General features: G+C 50.9%; 1 protein-coding gene across 1 annotated transcript; it reads right to left on the bottom strand.

The window, feature by feature from the left end:
- Positions 1–1073: 1073 nt before the first annotated feature.
- On the bottom strand, positions 1074–22879 carry ESPL1 (extra spindle pole bodies like 1, separase). The gene is made up of 31 exons (XM_027543000.1): positions 22783–22879; positions 22298–22390; positions 21079–22122; positions 20694–20798; positions 20414–20534; positions 17927–18063; positions 16735–16928; positions 16214–16453; positions 15848–15992; positions 15387–15525; positions 15050–15189; positions 13682–13816; positions 12387–12506; positions 11714–11885; positions 11216–11344; positions 10929–11085; positions 10205–10314; positions 8188–9185; positions 7411–7735; positions 7059–7214; positions 6463–6676; positions 6171–6361; positions 5456–5583; positions 5210–5332; positions 3200–3355; positions 2919–3089; positions 2689–2793; positions 2402–2517; positions 2042–2125; positions 1709–1873; positions 1074–1437 (listed from the first exon to the last, which is right to left on the bottom strand). Exons 1-31 carry the CDS (start codon positions 22795–22797, stop codon positions 1236–1238), a joined length of 6330 nt encoding a protein of 2109 aa, XP_027398801.1. The 5' UTR covers positions 22798–22879; the 3' UTR covers positions 1074–1235.
- Between the last annotated feature and the right edge of the window lie 1266 nt (positions 22880–24145).

Below are 24145 nucleotides of genomic sequence, written 5' to 3'. Positions count from 1 at the left end.
GCTACTGAAGCTTGGGCGCCTAGAGCCTGTGCTCGGCAACAGAGAAGCCACCGAAATAAGCTCCCACTCCCTGCCACTAGAGAAAACCCGCACATCAACGAAGACCCAGCACAGACGCACAGATACACTATAACCACAGCCGGTGGTATAAGCCTGGTGACAACAGGCAGGGAAGAAGCCTGGGAAGTTCAAGGAGCAAGGGACAGGGGGGACAGTAGTGTTATGAAAGGGATGTTTCGCGCAGATGAAGCAGAGTCTGGCGGTTGAGAGAACAGGAAGGAGGCACATTATCACTCGGAGTACAGCAGTAGCTTTATTAATCAACACAGTGTTTTACCATGTGCTAGAAGTGAAGGATACATGAGTGTAAGATATATAGTTCTGAGCTTAACAATCTAGTTGGGGAGAGGAAAACCATACGTAAGTTGCAAAACTTCCCAATGTGTATGTGAGTGTGTACGTGTGTGTGTGTTGTTCAGTCGCGTCCAACTCTTTGTGATCCCATGGACTGTAGCCGCTAGACTCCTCCAGGCAAGAATACTGGAGTGGGTTGCCATTTCCTTCTCTGGGGGAATCTTACAGACCCAGGGATTGAATCCAGGTCTCCTGCATTGCAGGCAGATTCTTTACCATCTGAGCTACAAAAACTCTCCAGAACCTGCCGCTAAAGTGTCATGGCACTGACAAGTGTTAATAGCTGAATGTGGGGGAAGGACAATATCCACTTTGGACGGGGCAGGGCAACCGAGGCAGTAAAGCTAATGTCATTCCGAGGATACCAGAGGCAGTAAGTCAAGATAGCTATGAGTGTACCTGGCCAAGACATTCTCAATGGATCTATATCTATGTTTCCTCGGGGCTTTGTCCCCACTTAGATCATTTTGATGCCCTGCTGTCCTTTAGCTTTGTCTGCTGGGGCCAAGCCAGGTCCATCTTTTTCCTGTGGTTTGCCTTTCTTCCCAATGCTCTCAGAGTTGGACTGTTGCAAGTTTTCTTATCTATAGTACCACATAGTGGGAAGTGGGCAAGAGTCTTATCTTCAAATGTTCTCAGAGAAACTACACAAAACAGGATTTCAAGTAATGTATCTTTATTATATTAAAATTAAATCAAAAGGAAATCTTTCATGTAAAACACCGGAAAATTACTTAAAATATTTATCTTCAGGGCCAAACCTAAGTTTGGAGGTAGAATAGTCACATAGCTTCTACCGGCAACAGGAGAGCTCCAAGGGGTCACCGCAGGGAGACAGGCAAGCCATAGGCTACAGGTGCAGCCCCAATAAGGTATTTGAGTCGGGGAGCCTGGCGGGCCTGGCTGACATAGTACAGAAGGGGGGCTCCTGAACCTGCTCTAAGCCAGCCCTGCAACAGAGCCTCTGTGTAGCGGTCAATGTCACGGTCAGTCACGTCCCAGAGGTTACCTAGGAACAGGGGGCTGGGAAAAGAGAAGGAAGAAATACAAAGTAAGGGCTCAAAAACTTCTGATTCATGGTGGTGAATGAGTTGAGAGGGATTAAACCAATGAGAAAGCCCCTTGGCCCATCGTTCCAGGAGGAGGATAGATGATGACAAAGGGGTAAAGGCCCAAGCATGCCAGGGAACTAGGATGGGAGGAAAATGGGGCACAAAAGAGCAAGGATTTAGGGTTCAGACCTGAGAAAGCACTTGGGGTCGGGACCTTGCATAGACTGCCCCTCAAGACTTACCAGCCAGCCATGATATACTTGAGCACAATGCCAGCCCCCTCCAGGTTTCCATGCACAGCCAGGGCTGCGCTGCTGCAGCCGAACAGCAGGGCCACTGCCCGGCAGCTCAGCCGCAGGACAGCCTGCCCGTCCAGGAAGCGGGCGCCGGCGCCATGCCCTGCATAGCTGAGGCAGAAGGAGGTGAGATGAAACTGACCTCGCAGGGCCAGGCCTCGGCACTGCCTCCAGAGTTGTCCAGAGTCAGCCAGGGGCTCCAAAGCCCCAGAGCAGACCATGATGATACCCACCCTCTGGGACTGTCCCTCTCCCCATCTCCCTGCCCTGAGCACTCACATGTACAAGTCACGCTCCGTCAAGGCCGTTTGCACCTGTTCCGGGCTCGGCACCTCCCCAACCACCCCTTTCCAGCCAGCTTCACTGCAGGGAAAAAGCAGTGAGAAGGGACTTAGCTGGAGGTGCAGTAGTTAAGACTGCACGCCCAGTGCAGGGGGCGGGGCATTGATCCCTTGTCGGGGAGCTAAGATCCCACACGCTGTGTGGTGCAGCCAGAGTTAGATGGGTCATGTGGCAAAAAGGGCAGAAGGGACACTAGGAAGGAGGTGGGCTGCAACATTTGATTCCAGAGAAAAGGACATTTACCCCTGTGTTGCGTCTACCCTTCCCTACCACTCTTCTTACTCTTCTCCCCCTGACCTGCTAAAATGGGCTCGGAATTGCTCCTCTGTGCTTGACAGGTTATTGTGAGGGTTCAGGACGTAGAAGGTTCTGCGAGGATCCACTCCTTGGCTCAGCACTGATGAGGCCCCAGACTGATGGAGAGACACCAGTGATCAGCATCCCAGTTTGGTCGGAGCACTCAAGCTCCAACCAACCCAAGTCCCCGTCCATTCTTAAGACCGCCTTCCTCTCTTGCCACGTCTCTCTGCCTTTTCTTGTTCAATTACCCATCATCCCCACTTTCCATTCCCTGAACCCCACACCTCTTTGATGATGGAGTAGCTGAGTAGGAATCGGAAGGAGGGCAGTCGAGTGACAGGCAGGGCCCGGAGGCTGGGTATGCTCTCCCACGGCAGCTTCTGTAGGTCCTGGGCAAAAAGCACTCAGACGTTACTGTCCTGAGGCAGGGGTATGCAGGAGGCAGAAGGGGTATGGTTGAGAGGAGGTGCCCACTGCCCACCAGGTGCTACCCATATGGCTACTGGCTCTTTACCTTGTCCAGCACTAACACGAGATGCCTACTGCTTGTTGATGTCTGACCTTGGAGACGCCCTACTGCCTCACCTAGGAGCTCTTGGGCTCGGGCTGGTCGGCCTGGGCACAGCCCGTAAGCCAGGGCCTGCACGTCCTGCGGCGTGAGGGTACTGGCACCGCTGAGCATGATCTGCAGGGGACCAGTGGTCAGTGAGTACAAGAGCTCCCCTTTCCACCCGCAGTGGCAGGTGGGAAAGAGGTAAGGCGCACTTCATCCTCTTCCCTGATTTCTCAACTCACTCTCAGCAGAGTGGGGTCAGGATATTTCCAGCCACATTCCTGTAGTGAGTCTTGTAGATGGGAGGCCTCCCGGACAAGGTCGGGGTCCTCGCAGGATGGCAGCAACAGCCCCCGCCAGCAGCCCAGCACGTACTTCTCTAGGGAAGTGGCGAGAACCTGGATGCACAACAGAACCATCAGTGAGAGAGGAAGCCAAGTTTCTTTCCCCACAGGCACCATCTTGGAGGCAAGGAAATGCGTCTTCCAATGAGTGGATGTGTCTTATGTATCTTACGACCAACATAAAAGGCAAGAGAGCAACAGTTTTCATTTGCTGAGACTCTGAGAGAGTATTGATAAGGTAAGATTTGTAATAAATCACTACATTTGGATAAATACAAACACGTGGGCAAAAGCTAAGTCAGGAAATGAAATGAAAATTATGGCTGGGAGTCTGATGTGCTGCTGTGCTTAGTTGCTCAGATGTGTCCAACTCCTTGAGACCCCATGGACTGCAGCCTGCCAGGCTCCTCTGTCCATGGGGATTCTCCAGGCAAGAATACTGGAGTGGGTTGCCATGCCCTCCTCTGGGGAATCTTCCCAAACCAGGGATCGAATCCAGGTCTCCTGCATTGCAGGTGGATTCTTTACCAGCTGAGCTACCTGGGAAGCCCTAGGAGGCTGGTATTTGGCCTTAAATTCTTATTTTGTACTTATCTTTAAACATTTCATTGCCATAACCCCTTCAAGTCTTGGGCTCTGGTTTATTTGGTTTTTGTTTTATTGTTTTTTTTTTCCTGCCGCACCACATGTATGTGGGATCTTAGTTCCCAGACCAGGGATTGAACCGGTACCCCTTGCAGGGGAAGCATGGAACTTTAACTGCTGGACAGCCAGGGAAGTCCCCTTGTGCTCTTGTTTAAAGTGCTTCCCAAGTAACACAATGTTTATTTAGGCCTACACTTCCAGAAACAACAGTTAGAACTGGACAAGGAACAATGGACTGATTCAAAATTGGGAAAGGAGTACGACAAGGCTGTTACTGTCACCTTGCTTATTTAACTTATATGCCGAGTACATCATGCGAAATGCCAGGCTGGATGAATCACAAGCTGGGATCAAGATTGCTGGGAAAAATATGAACAACCTGAGAAATGCAGATGATACCACTCTAATGGCAGAAATGGAAGAGGAACTAAAGAACCTCTTGATTGAGGGTGAAAGAAGAAAGTAAAAAAGCTGGCCTCAAATTCAACATGAAAAAAATTAAGATCATGGCATCCAGTCTCATCGTTTCACGGCAAACAGAAGGAGAAAAAGTGGAACCAGTGAAGATTCTCTTCTTGGGCTCCAAAATCACTGCAGACGGTGACCGCAGCTATGAAATTAAAAGACGCTTGCTCCTTGGAAGGAAAGCTACGACAAACCTAGACTGCGTATTAAAAAGCAGCGATATCACTTTGCTGACAAAGGTGCATACAGTCAACGCTAAGCTTTTTCCAGTAGTCATATATGGATGTGAGAGTTGGACCATAAAGAAGGCTGAGTGAGAAGAATTGATGCTTTCGAATTGTGGTTCTGGAGAAGACTCTTGAGAGTCCTTTGGACTGCAAGGAGATCAAACCAGTCAATCCTAAAGGAAATCAACCCTGAATATTCATTGGAAGGACTGATACTGAAGTTGAAGCTCCAATACTTTGGCCACCTGATGTGAAGAGCCAATTCACTGGAAAAGACCCTGATGCTGGAAAAGACTGAAGACAGAAGGAGAAGCAGGTGGCACAGGATGAGATGGTTAGATAGCATCACTGACTCAATGCACGTGAATCTGAGCAAACGCCAGGAGACAGTAGAGGACAGAAGAGCCTGGCATGCCATAGTCCATGGGGTGGCAAAGAGTCTGACACAACTGAAAAACAGCAACACCTCCAGAAAGGACTTGAGGTAGTTCAGCACAGACCTGGGACGGACCCCTGAGAGAGGAGATATTCTAGGGCAGGCCCAACCCCATCCCACACTGGGAACACACACCTCCATCCTGCGATCCAGCTCTAGCCGGCCAGTCCACCATTCTCGCTTGTCAGTACAGCTGCTGTTCTCTTTCTGCTCCTTCTGGATGGCGTCAAACTCTTTCAAGGCCAAACTCACAGAAAGCTTTGGAGATGGGTTGTCTAAGTTCTGCTTGTCCGTGTGACCAACATCTCTCCATCCCCCAGCCACAGGTAGACCAGAAGCCTGCCCCAGCCCAACTCTGCTCCCTGACCCCAGGAAACCTACCTTGCTCTGGGAAGTGGGGATCTGTACAGTGACCGGGGGTTTGTCTTTTTCCAGCCGGGTCAGCAGGAGGGTGTTGCCCACAGTTCCAGGCTGGAGGGTGGCCAGGGCCAACACACACACGGTCACCCCTGGCACACAGGACATGTCCCGAGTTATTTCAGCTGTTACATGGAATTCCTTTCACTATCTTCTGCACTCAGTCCCTGTCCGTCACTCAAGACAACTCCTAGAAGTCTTCCCTGATCACTGGAGTTCAAAGTGCTCTCCCTTGCTCTAACAAGTCCATGTAGATAGACCATGTTTTGCGTTTCTTTGTGTCCCTACAGAAACTAACAAAATTGCCTCCTCTGACCTGCTCCCTTCCCCACTTCCCACTCACAGTGAGGCACTCAAATCATCAGTGAACATGTTTCATGTTAGCATAGGAAAACTCCAGACACCTGAACTTAGCTCTAAAGAAAGAAAGACATTGAATCTGCAGGTAACTCAAACTTGAGATTAAAAAAAAAAAATAAGACTTCTAGATTTAAGGTTATATCTATTTGGTGAGAGTAACAAAATGACTAATCAGTGGCAAAGTATGACATGCCCTTCTACTATAAGGATCATACATCTGTGTGTGAACTAACTAATGCCTGAAGATCCTTCACCCAACTCTTTCCTAAGAAGAAGATGCATCAAACAACAGCAGAGCCAACGATGCCTGCCACCATACCACTGGGAATCAGAGCAAGACGCTCCCGGAAGCTGTCCTTCTCAGGCTGGGGGAAGTGGCCAGATCCCAAAGGCCTGAAGGCAAAGAGGCGCTGGATTCGTGCCAGAGGGATGTCTCCAGGCTTCTCCTGGAGGTGCAGCCCCTGCAACTGGTCTGCTATGTCTGGCGACCCTCGGTGCTTCTGGGCCTTGCTGTAGGCGACACGAGTGGAGGTGAGGTCTCCCTCCTTCAAAGTCTGGAGCCTCCCCTCTAGTCTGTCCCAGCACAAGCCTGAGGGATGGGGGGCACTCACCTGAGCTGCCTGTGGAGGTGGGTAAGCAGCTGGTGGCGACAGGTGACGGAGACAGACTCGGTGACAAGGCAGGCAGTGGCATAGGGATCCCGGTGGCCCAGGCACAAGGCCAGGAGGCGGCAGAGGTGGGCATAGAGCCCACTAGGAGGGCAGTGACTGATGCCACGGAAAGCACCACTTAGTGAGTCACAGATGGAATCCAGGGTAGACAGATCTAAAGGAAGGACAAGACATAGATGAATCCCTGGCTTCCTGAGAAAAATCTTTCCAAGAACCAGTGCCCATCTCCCCTCCCACGTGGAAAACAGCAGCTACCATTTCTGAAGGGCAGTATGCCAAGCGCGGTGCTGTGCAATTTACACGCAGCCACTCTCTCCACACTGCCCCAATTCCATTTGACCAATTCCATTTGACAGTTAAGTAATTTGAAGCTCAGAGAGGCGGAGTGACCAGCATTCAGCTAGTAGAGAGTGTGCTGGGATTCAGACCCACGTTCAAGACTACTGGATCCAGATGGGGATCCAAAACCAGAACCAAGGACAGAATGGAAAGGTACTGGGATCAAGTGATCAGATCTCGGTGGTCAACATACTTACCGATGGCTACAGGGGCCGAGGGGAGTCTGTGCCGGGGACCCAGATCCATGTCTCTCTCCTTGTCTGGGCCAGGGCCAGGCAGCTCCTCTTTGCTGGCATCCCGTCTCAACACCTCACATTCTCCTACGGCTGAATCAGGCCCTGGTGTCTTCCCACCTAGGCAGACGACACAACTTTTCTATAGAATTCCCTCTTCCTGCCATCCCCTTGCTCTCCCTTCTAGGGTCCCGTCCCAGAGCCAGCAAAAGCACTTTCTTTCTGTTCCATCTTTGGCTCCAGTTATTTCTTGTGTTTTGACCCCAGGGCAACCTCAAAAAAAATGGACTTCTGCCTTCCACCCTTGCCCTCACACCTGAGGCTGAGTCTTCCCCATCAGAGCCCCTGAGGATCTCAAAGCTCATTTCCATCTGGTTGTCAGTCAGTTCCTCAGGGATGGTCCTCATCATCTCAGGGCCCGGCTCCTCACAATGTCCTGATGCCACCTTCTTGACCCTCCGGCTTCTGCCACTGAGGCCGGGGGCACTGCCTGACGTGGCCACTGAGTTAGTCTTCACACTCGGGCCCTTCCTGGCCCGGCCCCGGCCCCGGGAAGTAGTGCCCTGTCTCTTGGACCCCTCTGCAAGCTGTGCTTCAACTGAGACAAGGTCTTCCAAGTCACTGTCATCACTGAAGTTCACCTAGAATGGTGGGAAAAGGAAAAGGGCCAGGGGGCCGTCAGTGACAAGACATGGTCTGCCAGGAGGTGGCGCTATGGAGGCGCCATCACCGAGGCCCTTGAAAAAGATTTAAGAATTAACCTCCTGCATAATCGGCCATACTCAATCAGGGGCAGTAACTCTGATGTGGAAGGAGGCAGAGGGAGAAGGACCAGAAGATCCAGAGGAAGGATGCAAAGGGAAAGGAACAGGCTAGAACTAAGAAAAGTCTCTTCCGTCTGAAACAAATGAGGTCTTGAACTAGGTCTCGTTATGGAAGATATAAGGGGTCCTATGATACGTAACAGGAGAGCTACAGACAGTTCCCACCCGGCCCTGGGAAGCTATTCTGTAGAAACACCTGCCCTGCAGAACTTTTCTCCAGGACCACCCTCACCCAACACCAGTACCACCTAGCTGTAGTCCCACCTCACCTTGAGGCGTGTCTGGATCCTCCGTTGTACCCTGGGGGCCTTGGGAACCTCAGGCTTGGTCTTTGTAAGGAAGACTTCCTCAAATACGGTGAAGGGTACCCCAGGGCCGGCCTGCCTGACCCGGCCTGGGGGCTTAGGTGTACAGGGTGGTCCTTCACCTTCCAGACCTTTCAGAGAGGTATGTGAGAGGGACAGGGTAGCAGAGCCCACTTGCTGGCGTCCTCGTCTGGACTGTCCTGACTGTTTTTGGTTCCGAGGCTTAGAGGGTTCTGAGCCTGTGGGGTTCTTTATTGATGGCGGCTGCCAGCCCCAGGAGCTTGCAAAAAGTTGGGCAGTGCAGCAGCTGAGGCTGGTCAGCTTTGCAAGGGCCCGGACCAAGAGCAGGCTGGCTCGCCAGGGCTCCAGGTGGGGTATCCGCGCCACCACAAACTTTAACCCTGACTCCAGGACCTTTCCCAGGCTCTTGTTTGATGGCTGGCTCAGCCCCTCCAGTGCCAGCTGTGTATATGCCTGAGCCAAGATCTCATCAAAGAGGCTTGGGACAGGGGAGGGGGGCGCTGTGTGATTCAGGGAAGCCTGCAGAGCTTGGGCGAGGCGACCACTGGCTGCAGGGCAACCCTTCAGCACCACCTGCAGCAGATCCAGCCCCTGGGCCTCATGGCCCATGGCCAGTCTCAGCCCCGCTGTGACCAACGCCCAGCGTAGACAGACCACCGAGAGGACAGGGCTGGCACAGAGCGAGCAGTCACAGGTGGGCAAGTGGGTCAGGAAGCTGGGGCTGGGCTGGGGCTTGGTTTTCAGGATCGGAGAGGAGTTAGCAGAAGGTGCTACAGGGCCAGGTTCCTTGGCCACGGTGGCCACCAGCTCCAGGGCAGGGCCTTTTAGAATGAGCTCTTCGTCCGGGAGCTCTGGAGGATGGGGCACCCGAGCCTGCTGCTTCCTCTTCTGCAGGTGGACCTTCTTCACAGAGTCCGGGTGCTGCGCTAGTCCGAGAAACTCTGAGCAGAGAGTGGAACAAGCATTACAAAACTAAGAGAAATGACACCAGTGTGTCTACCCCAGCGGCTGATGCCCTCATCTGCATTATTTTAATACTTACTAATGGCTCATATATATTACCGTACTAGCACACTAGATATTGGCATAGCTTACTGTTTTTTAAAATATTTACTTATTTGTTCATCTGTGCCAGGTTTTAGTCATGGGGGGATCTTATTTGCAGCATGTGGCATCTTAGTTGTGGCACGTAAACTCTTAGCTGTGGCAGGCAGGCTCTAGTTCCCCTGACCAGGGATGGAATCTGGGCTCCTTGCATTGGGAGAGTGGAGTCTTAGCCACTGGACCACCAGGGAAGTCCCATAGCTTAATGGTTTTCCCTTGAACAATGGATCAGCACAACCCACAGAGTCTCCATCTCTGCAGCTCAGAAGGCTGCATGGTTCAGGCTGGCAGGCAAGCACCCAGAAGCCCAAGTCTTAATCCTGGCTCCTGCCCCTGACTAGCCCCATGATCCTAGCCCTAAACACTGAATTTCTCAACTTTTCTGAATTTATAAATGGAAAAACTTGACATTCCCATTTGACTTCCCAGGGTTTTGTATGGGTCCAGTGAAATACTACAGGTAAAAGTAGTTGATAAGAAAAAAAAGCACCATAAGTACAATATTTTATTAGCCCTAATCCCTTCTGAGGATGCTACAGTTGTGCTGCCCAATATAGTAACCACACACGTGGCTGTTGAACATGTGAAGTGTGGTGAGTACCCAAGGTACTGAATAGTCAGTTTTATTTAAATTAAAATATCTTAGCGCTGCAAAATTAAGAAGCAGGTAGGGTTAGTCCTAGACAGGCCATCTGAAGGAGAACACCAATGGTCTGACAAGTGAAGGGAGTTTTGCCCTGGGACCAGAAGTCAGTCCATGATTTAGAAGGGAACCAAACCTTGACATGTAAAGCTGCATTACGGTGTGTGCGTCACCCTCACCACCACCCACGGGCATGTGGGCCTGGCTACTCACCTGTGCAAGACTCAAGCAAGAACAGAACTTGATGCAGGTCCGACTGACAGAGGTCCATGTCATTGCGTGCCAGCTCCAGCTCCCCCTTCAGCACCAGGAAGAGGGCACACCTGGTTGGGAGAAGTGATGACAGACCCATCAGTGGAATTCCTTGTTTCCCTGGGGAGTCTCTTTCTGCCCTTTCCCGGGCGGAGCCATCATAGTCTTTTCCAGCCTCCAGAAAGCCTTTACTTCCTAAAGCTGCCTTTAGGCACTCCCTGGGGAAATCCTCTGTGCTCATCTCTCAAACCAGCCCATCCTGGTGCCTAAGGAGAGGATTTCCCAAATCAGATTCCTCACTGAAAAGATCCTCTTCAGGCAAAGAGATTTAGGGAATCACTGTACACTGGATCTCCCTTCTGGAGATTTACAATGTGTATTAGCATACTGGAGGATATGATAAGTTCTATAGGAAACCCCATGGACAGAGGACCCTGGGGGCTACAGTCCACGGGGTCGCAGAAGAGCCAGACATGACTTAGCAACTCAACAACAATCACAATAGGAAATAAAAACATCTAATCTTGATTAACTCAGCATTTCCCACTTATTTGCCATGGAATGCATTCTTCCATCAACCCCTCCAAACATAACATGTTAATCTGTGGACCAGTTTGGGAACCCACGGTCAAGGTCGTAGGCACTGAGGTTTGGGAATCACCAGGCTCTTGGGCCCTGTACTCACTGGTGTGGTATCTGCAGCTTTGTTGTAAGTTTCAGGGCCTCCAAGCAAAAGGCTTTGGCTTCGCTCACACTACCAAGGCGGCCCAGGCGGGAGACCAGCTTCTCCGAGCAGCTCAGCACCTCAGAAAGAACCTGCCATTTTTGTACCAGATTTTCACCTGCAGCAAAGGAGATAAGACCATCATCACGTGGAACCAGGATCCACAGCCTGAATCCTCTGGAGACAAAACCACCAGCCCTACCAACTAGTCTGCTCATTCCCACACTGGCTCTCCTCCTGGGGCTTACCGTAGTCCAGAAATGGCGTCTCCACAGCTGTTTTCTGAATTGAGAGCACATCGCTGCCCATGAGCAGGAGGATGATGCTTCGGAGAAGCTTATGGGAGTCGATGAGTGCTATCTCAGGTGTCTGCCAGCCTGGGCAAGTGTGAGGGGAAGGTAGGAGGGACAAGAAGGGAGATGATGTGGCCAGAGCTTCCATCACCTTCAAATACTAAGATAGCAAATGCAAAGCAGGCTCTCACCCTCTCCATCCGTGCTTAAGGCAGACAGAGATAATCAGTCACAGAACTCCTTCCCCCTAAGACCAGTCTCAGAATCCTTGTCAGTTCAGGGTAGTCACTGAGCAATCGATTAGAGTCAGCAAGTGAACTGAAACTCATTTGCTATCCCAAGCCTACTCTGGGCAGCTTCTAGGCAGGCTTGTCCATGCAGCTGGACAGCAGATGGGACAGCGGACAAACCACACACACCCAGCAAGGAGGCCCAGCTGCCCGCCTCTTTCACCTTGGGCACACAGTTGCTCCCACAGCGGGGCCAGCAGGCTGTCTGGCGAGAGACTCAGGTAGGCCGCCACCAGCTGCAGGGCCTGGACACGCAGCAAGTACCAGGCCTTGGATGCCCTCTGGAGGGCAGGGTCCTGAAGCACAGACAGCAGCAGAGCAGCACCCTCAGCCACCTGGGGATAGAGGGTAGGGTTGCAGAGGAGAGCAGTGAGTGAGGTCGGATCAGCAATTTAGAGCTTGGGATACCCCTAGAGATCACGTGGCCCAAGCCCCTGCTGCTTTTCAGATGTTAAAAGCTGGACAGAAAACTAGAGTCACAAAGGGCACAAGATACCCAGTCACATAGCTCGTGTGTGAGAAATCCCAGCCTTTTAGATCCCTCAACTGGATCCCAGTTGAGGGTGTCAGCGTCATCCCAATTTCTAGTCACCGGACAGACTTTGCCCCTTGTCCTCGAGAGAGCTAGAAAAGGATGAAAATGGTGGAATGGCTCCTAGAGAAGTACTGGTGAATGATCCTTGGGAGAAGGTGAAGTGAGGAGATGGCTCTGCTTCTCAGGGCCAGGAACGTTCTCCCCAGTTCCAGAGAAACCTCAGGAGCCAGACAGATGTCTGGAGAATCCTAAAATCCTTCCAAACCCCAGGACCTTCGGAGATCAAGAAAGTGAGAAGCACCTTCTGGCGAGCGCAGCAGAGTCGACTTCGTAGGAGGTCACAGGTCAGGGAGAGGAGCAGGTATGTGTCTGTGGTGCGATCCAGAAGCTTCAGACTCGACTCTGCTTCTTCCAGGTGCACCTGAGGAAGCAATCAGGGTTTCTGTGAGCATGCTGGTGACCAGGCAGCCAGACTGTTCCAATTAAAGTGGATTAAAGTATTCGCAAGCAAAATGTTGAATACATCCAGTTAAATATTAAATTATCTCAAATGTTATAATCCATGGAAAAGAGAAGCCTGGTGAGCTACAGTCTCTGGGGTTGCAAAGAGTTGGACACAACTGAGCAACTAACACAAACATACGTAGGAATTATTCTCTTACTAAAGTGCTCATTTAGTAGCTTTCAGTTAACCACTAAGCTAGAGAGATAAAGCTGGATAAGCAGTAAGCAGGCCCTTCTATCCAACAGCTTGCAGTGCAGTGAGGCGGGGCAGGGGGTAAGGGCAGGGCATATCTATCTCATCATGATACAATGCCATCAGTGCTGTGGGGACACAGGAAAAGTGGCTGATTTTGCCCGTGAGGAAGAGGACATTTAAAATGCTTTACGAAGGAGGAGACCATTTAGCTAGGCCTTGAAAACAAAGTATGTGTTTGCTGAACAAAAAAAAAGAAAAAAATGGTAGAAAAGCAACTATACCCCAATTAAAAAAAAAATGGGGGTAAGGGTGTATTTAGGGTGGAGGGATTAACACAGCCAAAGGCAGCAAGGCCCATACAAGAAATATAGTGGTACAGATGGGGTTCATGGTAGGGAGCGGCCAGAAAAGAGTGAACCAGTGTGCAGAAGGCGTGCAATTCAGAATAAAGGATCTGGACCATATCCCTCAGGTAATGGAAAAGTCCACAAAATCCTTTAAGCAGGAAAGAGGTAATAAGATCAGATCTGTGCCTGAAACCATCATGCTAGAACATGGAGTGGAAAAGGAAGGAACTGGAGGCCAGGAGACTGGTTAGGACACATTGTAACAGCTCTCAGTGAACAAGCTAGGGCACCAGAAACCATTGGGAAATACAGGATTAGTAAACGGCCTTCTGCCGTTCTGTCTTACTGGGCTATGTAACAGTAAACAACTGGGAGATGGAGGGAGATGCCTCCTCTTCCCACAGCCGCCTCCCAACCACCCTTTACGATCCTTCAGCCAAATGTGATGCAGAAGGCAGAAAAGCTGCCCCTTTAGTGTCCCATCTTCTCAGAGAAGAGAAGCCAGTCCCCGAAGCCAGGTCTGCAAGCTGGGGTGGCTGGCACTTGTACCTGGGCGTAGCTGGGACAGCCGAGGGTCAGGAGGAGCTGGGTGACTTGGCAGGAAGAGCCGGCTGCCTTCGCATGGTCCTTCAGTCTCTGTGAGACCATCTGGACGAGCAGGAGGACCTCCAGAGCCTGCAGGGGCTGGTAGGCCGGGAGCAACGCGTTTACCCAGCTTGTACTCAAGCCTTCATTTCCACCCCCTTCTCTCCAGCCCTGTGGTCTAACCTGAGGGCCTGGCTGGAATGCGGCCACCCAGACAGAGTAACCATTGGCCATCCCTAAGGAGCCGGAAAGGAGGGCAGCCGGGGGGTGTGCAAGCCATCCTGCCCCCTCCCTTCTATTCTAAAGCCTGCATGCCAGCCATCATCAATAGCCAGGATTTACTGAGCACTTACTATGTGCCAGCCACTATACTAGCTCACTTTATCTTCATAACAATTCTAATCCTAATTTTACACAAGAGGAAACTGAAACTTAGGTAGGATTAAGCTGCTTGTCTAAGCCCACATAACAGGTATGTGATAGAGGTAAGATTCAAATCTAGGGCTCAGGCAGCCTCCCCAGTCTCCTCCTGCTAGGAAAGTGGCCTAACACCCATAGTACAAAGATCCTTTTCATTTTTTCATAGGTTCCTAATGTGGGGTCCAGAGAAGAACTTCAGGAAGTCCTTGACACCTCCCAGCACTGCATGTAAAAATGTAAAATTGTGTCTACAGGTGTTTGTGTATTTTTTCCTGATTATACACATCTCAAATTCTCTGATAATTAGGACTTCCCCGATGGTCCAGTGGCTAAGATTCTGTGCTCCCAATGCAGGGAGCCCATGTTCGATCCCTGGCCAAAGAACTATATCCACGTGCCACAACTAAGAGTTCACATGCCGCAGCTAAAGACTTGGGCAGCCAAATAAAAATAAATATTAAAAAAATTATCTGATAATTACTAATAATTATGGCTATCATTTGAGTATTCCATTTATACACACCATCTTCCATGCATTATGTTATTGAATGCTAACAAGGCTGAGTTAATATTATTATTACCCTCATTTTATCTTATTTTTATTTTTTTGGCTGTACCGTGTTACATGTAGGATGTTAATTAATTCCATGACCAGAGATCCAACCCACATTCCCCTGCAATGGAAGAGTGGAATCAGCCACTGGACCACCAGGGAAGTCCCATTACTCTCCTTTTAGAAATAAGGAAATGAGGGCTTGGAAGATTAAGCAACTTGCCTAAGGCCTTGGGTTTAGACTTGGGGAAGCTGGTGACAGAGTGTACACTGGGTGACATGAGTTCCCGGCTGGGACACAGGCCAAAGAAGGTGAAGGAGCTGAGTCTCTGGTCTGTGTCAACACACTGTCCCGTTACCTTTGCCACCAGCTGATAGAGGGCCGCTAGGATCTGCAGGGAGGCTGCTGTTTGCTGGAGACACCGTACAGCAGGGACCTGCCCCTTAGTAAGCACCTCCTTCCACAGGGCCAGGGCTTGGTCCAGGCATTTGGACTGTGCTATAAATCAGAAGAAAGGGACCAGTCATTCTCTCACTCTGGGCCATCTGGGGAAATGTGGTCATCTTTCCCATAATAGCCTCTGCCTTGTGCCCACCTCCCACTCATGGGGAGCCTCTCCCACAGCTGGGGGACCCATCCTGTTAGGAGGCCATCGAGGAGGCCGCATCCAACCTCGCTAAGTTCACAGCCCTCACCAGCATCCGCAGCCAGGTTGCAGGCAATGTTACTGTATAGGAAGCGATCTTCCTGGAGTTTATCTTCATAATTCAGGTCATTGACTTCAAACTCCTCCAGGTTACAAGGGGCCTGGGCTCTCCGATCCCGCTCAATACCCTGGATGGGGTGGTCAGGGTGAAAAGCAGGGTTGGTACTAGCTTACTGGGCTTCCCAGGTGGCTCAGTGGTAAAGAATCCACCTGTGATTCAGGAGAGGGGGGTTAATCCCTGGGTTGGGAACATCCCCCAGAGAAGGAATTGGCAATTCCCAGTATTCTTGCCCAGGAAATCTCATGGACAGAGGAGCCTGGTGTGCTACAGTCCATTGGGTCACAAAGAGTCGGATATGACTTAGTGACTGAACAACAGCTAGCTTGCTGGGGTCCAGGGAAAATAATCCCTGAACCCAGTCCTGCTCAGCCCAGAGCAACCGCGCTCACCTCCTGCATTTTGGCCTCCAGGGTACAGATGTAGAGCCACAGCAGGGCCTGGGCTTTATCATCCAAAAGCCGATCTTTGTCCTGGGCCTCAGGCTTCACAGACTCCAGAAGCTGCAGAGCTTCCCGGATGGCATCGAGGGCAGTGCTGTCAGGAGAAGATGCACTTAAGCCCGGCTTAACCATGAGATCTGGCCGCAGTGTCCCAGGAAGGGCCTTCTGCAGCACGTTGGCCTCACCCTTCAAGAGTCCCCATGACCACAAACTACAAGGGGCGCTCAGGGACGTGGAGAGGGAAACAGACTCGGAAAAGGGCAAGAGCACCCAGGGCCAGAAGCAGGAGTGGCCTCCCCTGCCCTTCCTCCTCACCAGTCAGTCTGCTGGGCAAAGTTGTGATAGCAGAGCACCTGAGCCAGTTCCACCAGGTGGGTGGCTCGGGCCCAGGCCCCAGCTGGCGTCTCCTCGGGGCTCAGCTCCAGCAGGTCACAGATGACATTGAACCGTTCCTGCCCTGTGTTGGCCCGCACTGCCTTGTAGGCCTGCAGCTCCTCCCTGAGCAAGCGGGCCAGGCTCTCTGGGTCCCAGCCACTCAGGCTGTCTCGCAGCGTCCTGAGAGAGGGAAGGCTCAGCACTCGGAAGACTTGGCCCCACGCCAAGGAGTCCCCGCCTTGGTTTGCTGAGCTCAGTTTCCAGGGGTGAAAGCAAGAACACTGCCTGTCACTGCTGTCCCTCCCAGAACCCAGCCCCGTGCCTGCTCACACTTGGCACTCAATCAATCACAGTGAACGGAGGGAACAGTGCCTTTCTCAGCCACGAGAATGAACGTGACCTTGAGTGCCAAAAGCAGCTGTGGCCAGGAGACTGGGTCATCCCCTTCCCCACCAACTCACTTCAGCTGTAGCTCCTTGTCTCCAGCTCTGGCAGCATCCATCTTGACCCGAACCCAGAAGGTGACTGGCTCAGTCATGTGTTCGGGGCCACAGGGCTGCAGGGCTGCCAGCCACAAAGTCACCATTTTGCAGCCCTGGGCCTGTTTACCCAGTTTCTTTAAACTCTCTATGTGTAGCCGGAAGCACCTGTGCAACTGACCAGAGGAAGAAAACAGACCAAACTGAAGAGGGGTGCAAGGAGTACGTACCATGGGAGAGTATGTGCATGCATGCCCACGGTCCTCCTGCCCCCCAGACTCGCCCCACAGCAGGAGACACCTAAGAACTAAATATCCTGAGTGCTCTCAGCTTGATGCTTCAACCCATCCCACCCACATATCCATTGCCTACACCCTTGAAAACCTGCTCCTCCTCCTGACCCTCACCCTCCTCAGCAAATCGCCACCTTCTCCTGAATTGGAAAGCAAGACCATCCTGGACTCCTCCTTCCCCTTCTCACACAGCCAGTCACTCTCCGGTTAGCCCTTGACTTCTTGCGCCCACCCACTTCTGTCCATCCCCCAGGAAGCTGCCTCAGTTCAGACGCTTGCCCTTTTCTGCCTGATCTGCTGGAGCCACCTGGGTGCCCAGTGTTGTCCCTGCCCTCCAATCATTCACTACAGCGATGCTGAGAAACCCAAGATGCCACATCTTGGGTTGTGGCCTTGAGAAACCCAAGGCCTCCACATCAGTCCTTGAGAGGCTCATCAGATGAAACCCAAGGCCCTCTGTGACCCATCTCGCCTGTTAATCCAGCCAGCCCATCATTTCATGGGTATATTCTTGCTTTATGATAGTGGTTCTCACTCTGGTTGGCCAAAGGAACTCCTTAAAAAATCCAGATGCCTGGGCTCCAGTGCCAGAGAGTCTGAGGCAATTAGCTTGGGACAGGCTTCAGAATTTTTTTTTTCAGTTCACCCGATTCTAATATCTAGCCAGGATGAAAAGCACTGGCTGGGGATCAGGCTAAATATAAAAAGTGAGTCAATCAAAAAAGTAAATAACAGTACAGGTGAGGTCTGGGAAACACCGCCCCAGGTACCGGTGCCAACATGCAGCTCCTGACTCTCTACTCCAAGGTCCTGGCCAGGCCCTTGCATGCCACTCGAGTCCCCTCCTCCCTCTCAACACCACCTCCCTCCTACCCGCGTACCTTCTCAGGGGGCACCTCAGGATAGGTGCCTGGCTTCACTGAGCCCAGGTGCTGACAGAGGGGCTCGGAGATGGCACAGGCTTCGGCATAGAGCTTGTGACTGTAGAAGCTGTAGGCCAGGTTACTGGTGTAAGAGACTGCATGGGAAAGAGAGGACAGAGGACCGCAGGAATGGCTCCATGCCCTCTGCTATTGGAGGGGCAGTAGAGAGATGCTCAACCTGTGTGGTCAGCTCAGCAGCCCCCAGATTAGACAGCAACGCCCATTGCTAGGGAGTGAGAATGGAGCCATTCTCCCCTCCCGGGTTTCAAGTCAGCCTGAGCCCTCCATTCCGGAAGGCAACCTCACATCACCCAGCCCCTCTGTACCTTTTTTTAAAAGAAATATTTGTTTATTTGGCTGTGTCAGGTCTTAGTTGCCAGCTGTGGGATCTTCATTGCATCATGTGGGATCTTTAGTTGCAGTTCAGACTCTCTAGTTGTGGTGTGAGGCCCACTAGTTGCAGTGCACAGATCTCGTTGATCTGTGGTGCACAGCTCTCGTTGCTCTGGGATCCTAGTTCTCTGACCAGGGATTGAACCCAGATCACCAGCATTGTGAGGCGAATTCTTTACCACTGGACGACCGGGGAAGTCCAACCTCTGCCCTTGTTTTACGAGCCAAGCCCTCATTCCCATACAGGGCCCATCCGTCCTCACACACTGATCTGTCTTCACCTTGCTTCAAATGTCAGCATTTTGGGGGAAACACTCTGGCCTGTCCCTCACTTCCCTCTTCTTCCCTCAGTCCACTGAAGCCTCACTAGCCTCCCCGCTGGTCCTTAAACACACACCACCTCTATCCTGCCACAGGGCCCTGGCACTGGCTGCTCCCACCGCCAGGGATGTGCTCTCCCAGGTGCCTACTTGGCCAACTCCCTCCCACACTCCAAGTTGTTCTCACGTCACCCTCTTCATGAGGCCAACCCTGACCACCTATTTAAATGGTAACTTGCCCCTCATCTACCCTGAGCTCCTAATTCCCTTTCTTCTCCTGTTCCACTTTTCCTTTCTCTCCATATTTCTGATCATTTTCTAACAAGTTCTACTTCAGTGATCCTACTGTTTATGATCTTTCTCCCCCAACCAGAATGTGGCTCCATGACAGCAGAGCTCTTTGTTTTGTTTACTGACATACCTAAGAACTCGAAACAGTGCTTAGCAGCACATAGTAGGTACTCAATAAATATTCACTGCATGAATTAATACACTCTTCCTAAATTCTAGTTTAGGCAGCTTCCTGGCTATTGACATAGATGGCTGGAAGAAAATAAAGTAGGACTTCAATATTCTGTGGAAAGAATTTTCATACTGTTAATTTTTGTGACTTATATTTTTTTGCTTCTGTGGCTAGATTCAACCTGAAAATATGAATATGAAAAATTTCCAAAACCTTCTAGTGACTGAACTCTTTAGGTTTACATAATTTAAACTAAAGGGCCATGCTTTTTGTAAATTAAGGGGGAAATTTATTATGAAATACAAAAAACAGGCAAAACTAACTGATGCTGTTAAGATAGTGGTTACTATTGGGGTGCGTGGACCAGAAGGAGGAACAGAGGGGTCTTCAGGGGGTTTAAGTCATACTCTTTGAGTTGACCTAGATGCTAATTACAAAGTATGCTTCCTTTGCAGAAGTTCATCCGACTGTTTGCTTATGACTTTAGTATTTTTCCCTATGTTTATTTCAATTAAAAAGGGCGGGGAGAAAAAAAAAAAGTGGGGAAGTATATACACCTGTTGGCTAATATATACGTATTACCTAGTGTATACACATATAGTATATATACATAGTGTGTCTCTAACAGGATGCATAAGAAATTGACCATATTAGCTGCATCTGCAAAGTGGGATTGGGTTACTAGGATTATGAGGAGCAAAGGGACTTTTCACTGTCTGCCCTTTTGTGCAATCTGAATTTTGAATGATGTGAATGTTTTGTCTGGTTTTAAAAAATTTAAGTTATGACCATTCTACATGGGCTTCCCTAGTGGCTCGGTGGGTAAAGAATCTGCCTGCATTGCAGGAAACATGGGTTCAATCCTCAGGTTGGGAAGATCCCCTGGAGAAGGAAATGGCAACCCACTCCAGTATTCTTGCTTGGAGAATTCCATGGACAGAGGAGCGGGACAGGCTGCAGTCCATGGAATGGCAAAGAGTCAGACATGACTGTGTGACTAACTTTCACTTTCACATATTCATGAAACACATGCCAAGTCATTTCAACGTCAATGAGAAAAAAAAATTATATCTGCTCTGGTAAATTAGTCTCATCACTTCTCTACTGATATTAAATACAGAGTAATGGATACTTATAAATATCTTTTCACTGCCTCCAAAAGCCACAGGGAATCCCAAAGAGGTCAGAACTATCCAGCAAGTGCTACTTGCCTGCCTAACAAGTGATGACTCTCCCAAGAACCCTGCATCTGACACCCATGGTACTAACCAGTCATCCCCAGGTAGTCAGTCAGCTCTCGGCCAGACAGGCCCTGTAAGGCCTCCAGCATCCAGGTAACAGTAGATCTGCAACTGTCCACTAGCCGGGCCAGGTCAGCCAAATTAGCTTCCTGAAGGGACAAGAAAGGTGAGAAGAGACAGGAGACATAAGAGGTCCAAGATGATGTCCACCCAACTCTATGCCCAAAGCAACTTCAAAGCTCTACCAAGGACAGTCAAGCAACCCCAGATCCTAGGACCTGTCCAGGTTTTTTGATTCCAGATGGTACCTGACAGCCTTGGGCAAAGTCATAAACCACCGCAGTGTAGAGGTGAAGTCCCTGAAAGTGTATCTGAACCAAAGCCTGCAGCTGCTTGGAGGAGTCCCCACAGACCTGAGGAAGGAAGGGAAAGGCCGGTTGGAGGGGCAGAGAGCTCCAAGCTGAAGCCTGGCCCAGAGCCCTGGAGAACTGACACCGCCTGGGGAGTAGGAAGAAGGACATCAGAATGGACCCCCGCCAGCATATACTAGGCTGCTTGCTGGCTGGCCAGGCACGGTCCAGAGAGCAGCTTACCAAGGCAGAACCCAGGGTCTCCAGATCTTACCAAAGACCCTAGCCCGATAGAGAGGCCACAGAACCACATTCCCACCCGACCTCTGGGTCCTGAACTCACACCATCCTGCAGCTGCTGGATGAGGGAACAGTGGCTGCCAAGAAAAGCAAAGAGGCTCAGAATGGCATCAAGTCCATAGCACCTCTTGGTGCCTCGCTCCAGGACTGAGAGGAAGAACTGGCAGCTGTCACACAATGCCCGTAGTGGGGGTGATGGTGCCTCCAAGCTGTTCTTCAGGACAGCTGTTGCCTTGATCAGAAGCTTGGCCACTGCCTGGGGTCCTCCTTCCCCAGCCAGCAACTGTTCAACTGCCAGCTGGCACAGCTGGAGGCTGGGGGCCAGACTGGTGTTCCTTAGGTAATCGTGGGCCTTCTCCACTGTACTTGTGGCCCTGGTGTGGTGGTGGTTCCAGCAGAGGCGACGACAGTGTTCCAGGGTGAGCTCCAAGAGACAGAGGGCCCTCTGTGGGGAAAGAGGACCAGGAGAGGCTCCTTCACCCACCAAAGCTGTGATCACATGCCTGGAGAGCAGGTCATCTAGGAAATCAGCATCTGCTTCATTTAGACCATGCCCACTGGCTTCAAATAGCTGATGGGCAGCTACCACTCGACAGGCTGTTGGAGAAGCAAAGTGGGGAATCTCACAAGGGATACTTTCATCCTCCAAGAGTACTAGAAAGCTCAAGGCCTTTAACCGAGCTGAGAATGCAGCTCGCCGCTCCATCAGGCCTTCTGCCCCCTTCCAAAGCAGAGAAAAGCTGCCCCGAGCCACAGCCTCGTAGTCCTGAGGAGCAGCTTGGCGAGGACATTGCACCAAGCAGGCATGGAGGGGCTGAGCGAGTCGGAGAGTGGCTTCTGGGTCTCCCTGTGCAGCAACATTCCGCAGAAAGATGAAGAGAATTCGTTCCAGGTAGAGGGGTGGGCGCTGGGGTGTAGACATCAAGTAGCCCTCGCAAGCCAGCTCCGCCAGCTCCAGCAGGCTTCCCAGGTGCCTAGGGCAAGCCAGCTTGACAGCCAGCTGCTGGTTACAAGCCCTCAGAATGGCATCACAAGTTTGTCTCCTCTCGGAATCAGACCGGCAGCTGGGAAGCTTGGTCAGGAACTCCTAGGAGAGGAAGATATGAATGAGGCTAACGAAGAAGAAAGAGATGTGGAAAGGAAATAGAAACAGGACTGCCCAAGAAAGGATCTCCTACTCATCTGTCTCTTCAAATAAGTTAAAAAACAAAACAGCTCAGCTTGGTAAGCCAGGTGTGTCCACAGTCGAACAGCGCGCCCACCTTCAAGTCAGGCAGCAGCTCTTCAGTCTCCTTTGGACTGCTTAGCAGGGTCCCAAAGTTGACTCCTCTGAAGCTCCTCATGGTGCCGGAGGGCTGGGGGAAAGGAGACGGATTAGGGAAGGCAGAGAAGATCTGTAAAGGAGCTAAATGAAGGGCGGGAGAAGGGCTTGAAGGTGCGGAAGATGGCGGGCAAAGAAAGCCATCAGAAATCCTGTCGGAAAAAAAGCCCATGCCAGGACGCCGGGCTCCCATTATAAACCGACGCTTCTGCTATGCCTTCCTCCCAGCCTATACCCGGCCTCACTACCCATCCTACCAACCAACGCCCCACAACAGAGGCCTCCATCGAGCTCTCCGGCGCCCACCAGGATGCTCCGAGGACTCCCGACTTTTTTAGTGGAACCGCCTGGCCTATCCCTTAAGTCAGCGCTGGGGCTCCATTCACCTCGGCGCATACACCGTTCACGAGTACCTCCAGGCCTTACCGTCCTAGAGATCATTCTTCTTTCCAGGGCCAGGAGTTATCACCAGACTGAGTACATCGCAAGGATCCAAAATGTAACCTTCCTTTTCCGCGCCAGCCCTTCCTTTCAAATATCCCCAGCGACCAATCAGCGAGAGTTGCGTAAACGCCGGCCGGTCGCGAGGCTTTCTGGGAGTTGTAGTTTACCCGCCGCTCTGGGTCGTCACGTGATGCCTGCGAACGGGATCCCGCTGCTCTGGACTTTACGACCTCTTGGGGGCGCGGATTTTCCCACCTTTTCCAGTTGGGGCAGACCTCCTCAGTTTCCTGCGGCTTATCTGCGGTCGTGAAGGCCAGCCCACTGCCTTTGTCACCTCCCCTTTATCGTCAGAGCTCGGAAAGAGTTTAAATTTCCAGAGAAGAGAAGTAGACTAGACAACAAGAAGAACTTACTTGGAAACTATCGATTTGGGTTACTAGCAAAAAAAGGGCGTAGCCTTTCAAGGAATTCTTTAAAACTGTAGTTTTCTGAGGGGCACTGACACAAGTACTGTAGCGAGTTCCAGCTCTCTCTGCCTTCCAGCCTTGCTCCCTCCATCAGTGGGATTGTTTGAGAAAGAATTTTCTTGATGGGGGTGGAGGGTAGATGGGTAGGGTAGGGGCTGTGAGTGAAGAACTACGAAAATTCATTCAGTGGAATATTTCACAGTTTTTAATGGCTTGTGTTCGGTGAGTACAAACTACGTCCCCAAACATGCGCATTCACTTGACTGCTTCTCTTCCCTTCCTCCTCTAAATAATTCAGTTCAGAACTCTGTGTTCAGTTTACTCTATTGGATAACTCATCCTTCTCTGTTACTGGTTTTCTTCATCACTGTCAACCGCTTTTAAGAGCTGAGAATCTAGCCGGGAAGACTATTTAAAACAAACAAACCAACAAAAGAATGACTCGAGAATCTCAGCGTTGAAATGGTAATATTACTGCAGGGGTTCAATGTGCGTTGCAGAAGTTACCTATCTCTCATAGAGTGAGGGAACCAGCAGAGAGGAGAAGTCCATAAATGATTAATGATACATCAGTTCTCTCAATATTTATTTCCTCTTGCTTACACCTTAACAGGCAGTGCCCTGACAATGTTCTAGAATTTTTTCCCTCTTCAAGGGAAGAAAACATCCTTTCTTATGCATCTTCTACTTTTAACAATAAGAAGGAAGTTCTTTAGAGATCAAAAAGTGTTGACCAATGTCAATTTGAGTCACATAATTCAAACACTCAACAGAATCCCTGATGTTTATAAAGAGACAGTAATGGGATGGTGGAAAGAGCTTTCAAGTTGAGCCTGGACAGAGGAGCCAGGTTCTAGTCCCAGCTCAATTTATTATTA

The sequence above is a fragment of the Bos indicus x Bos taurus genome, chromosome 5, assembly GCF_003369695.1.
Source record: "Bos indicus x Bos taurus breed Angus x Brahman F1 hybrid chromosome 5, Bos_hybrid_MaternalHap_v2.0, whole genome shotgun sequence".
Lineage (NCBI taxonomy): Eukaryota > Metazoa > Chordata > Mammalia > Artiodactyla > Bovidae > Bos > Bos indicus x Bos taurus.
The sequence above is the reverse complement of the archived record's forward strand: the minus strand, read 5'-3'. Positions and strand labels throughout refer to the sequence as shown.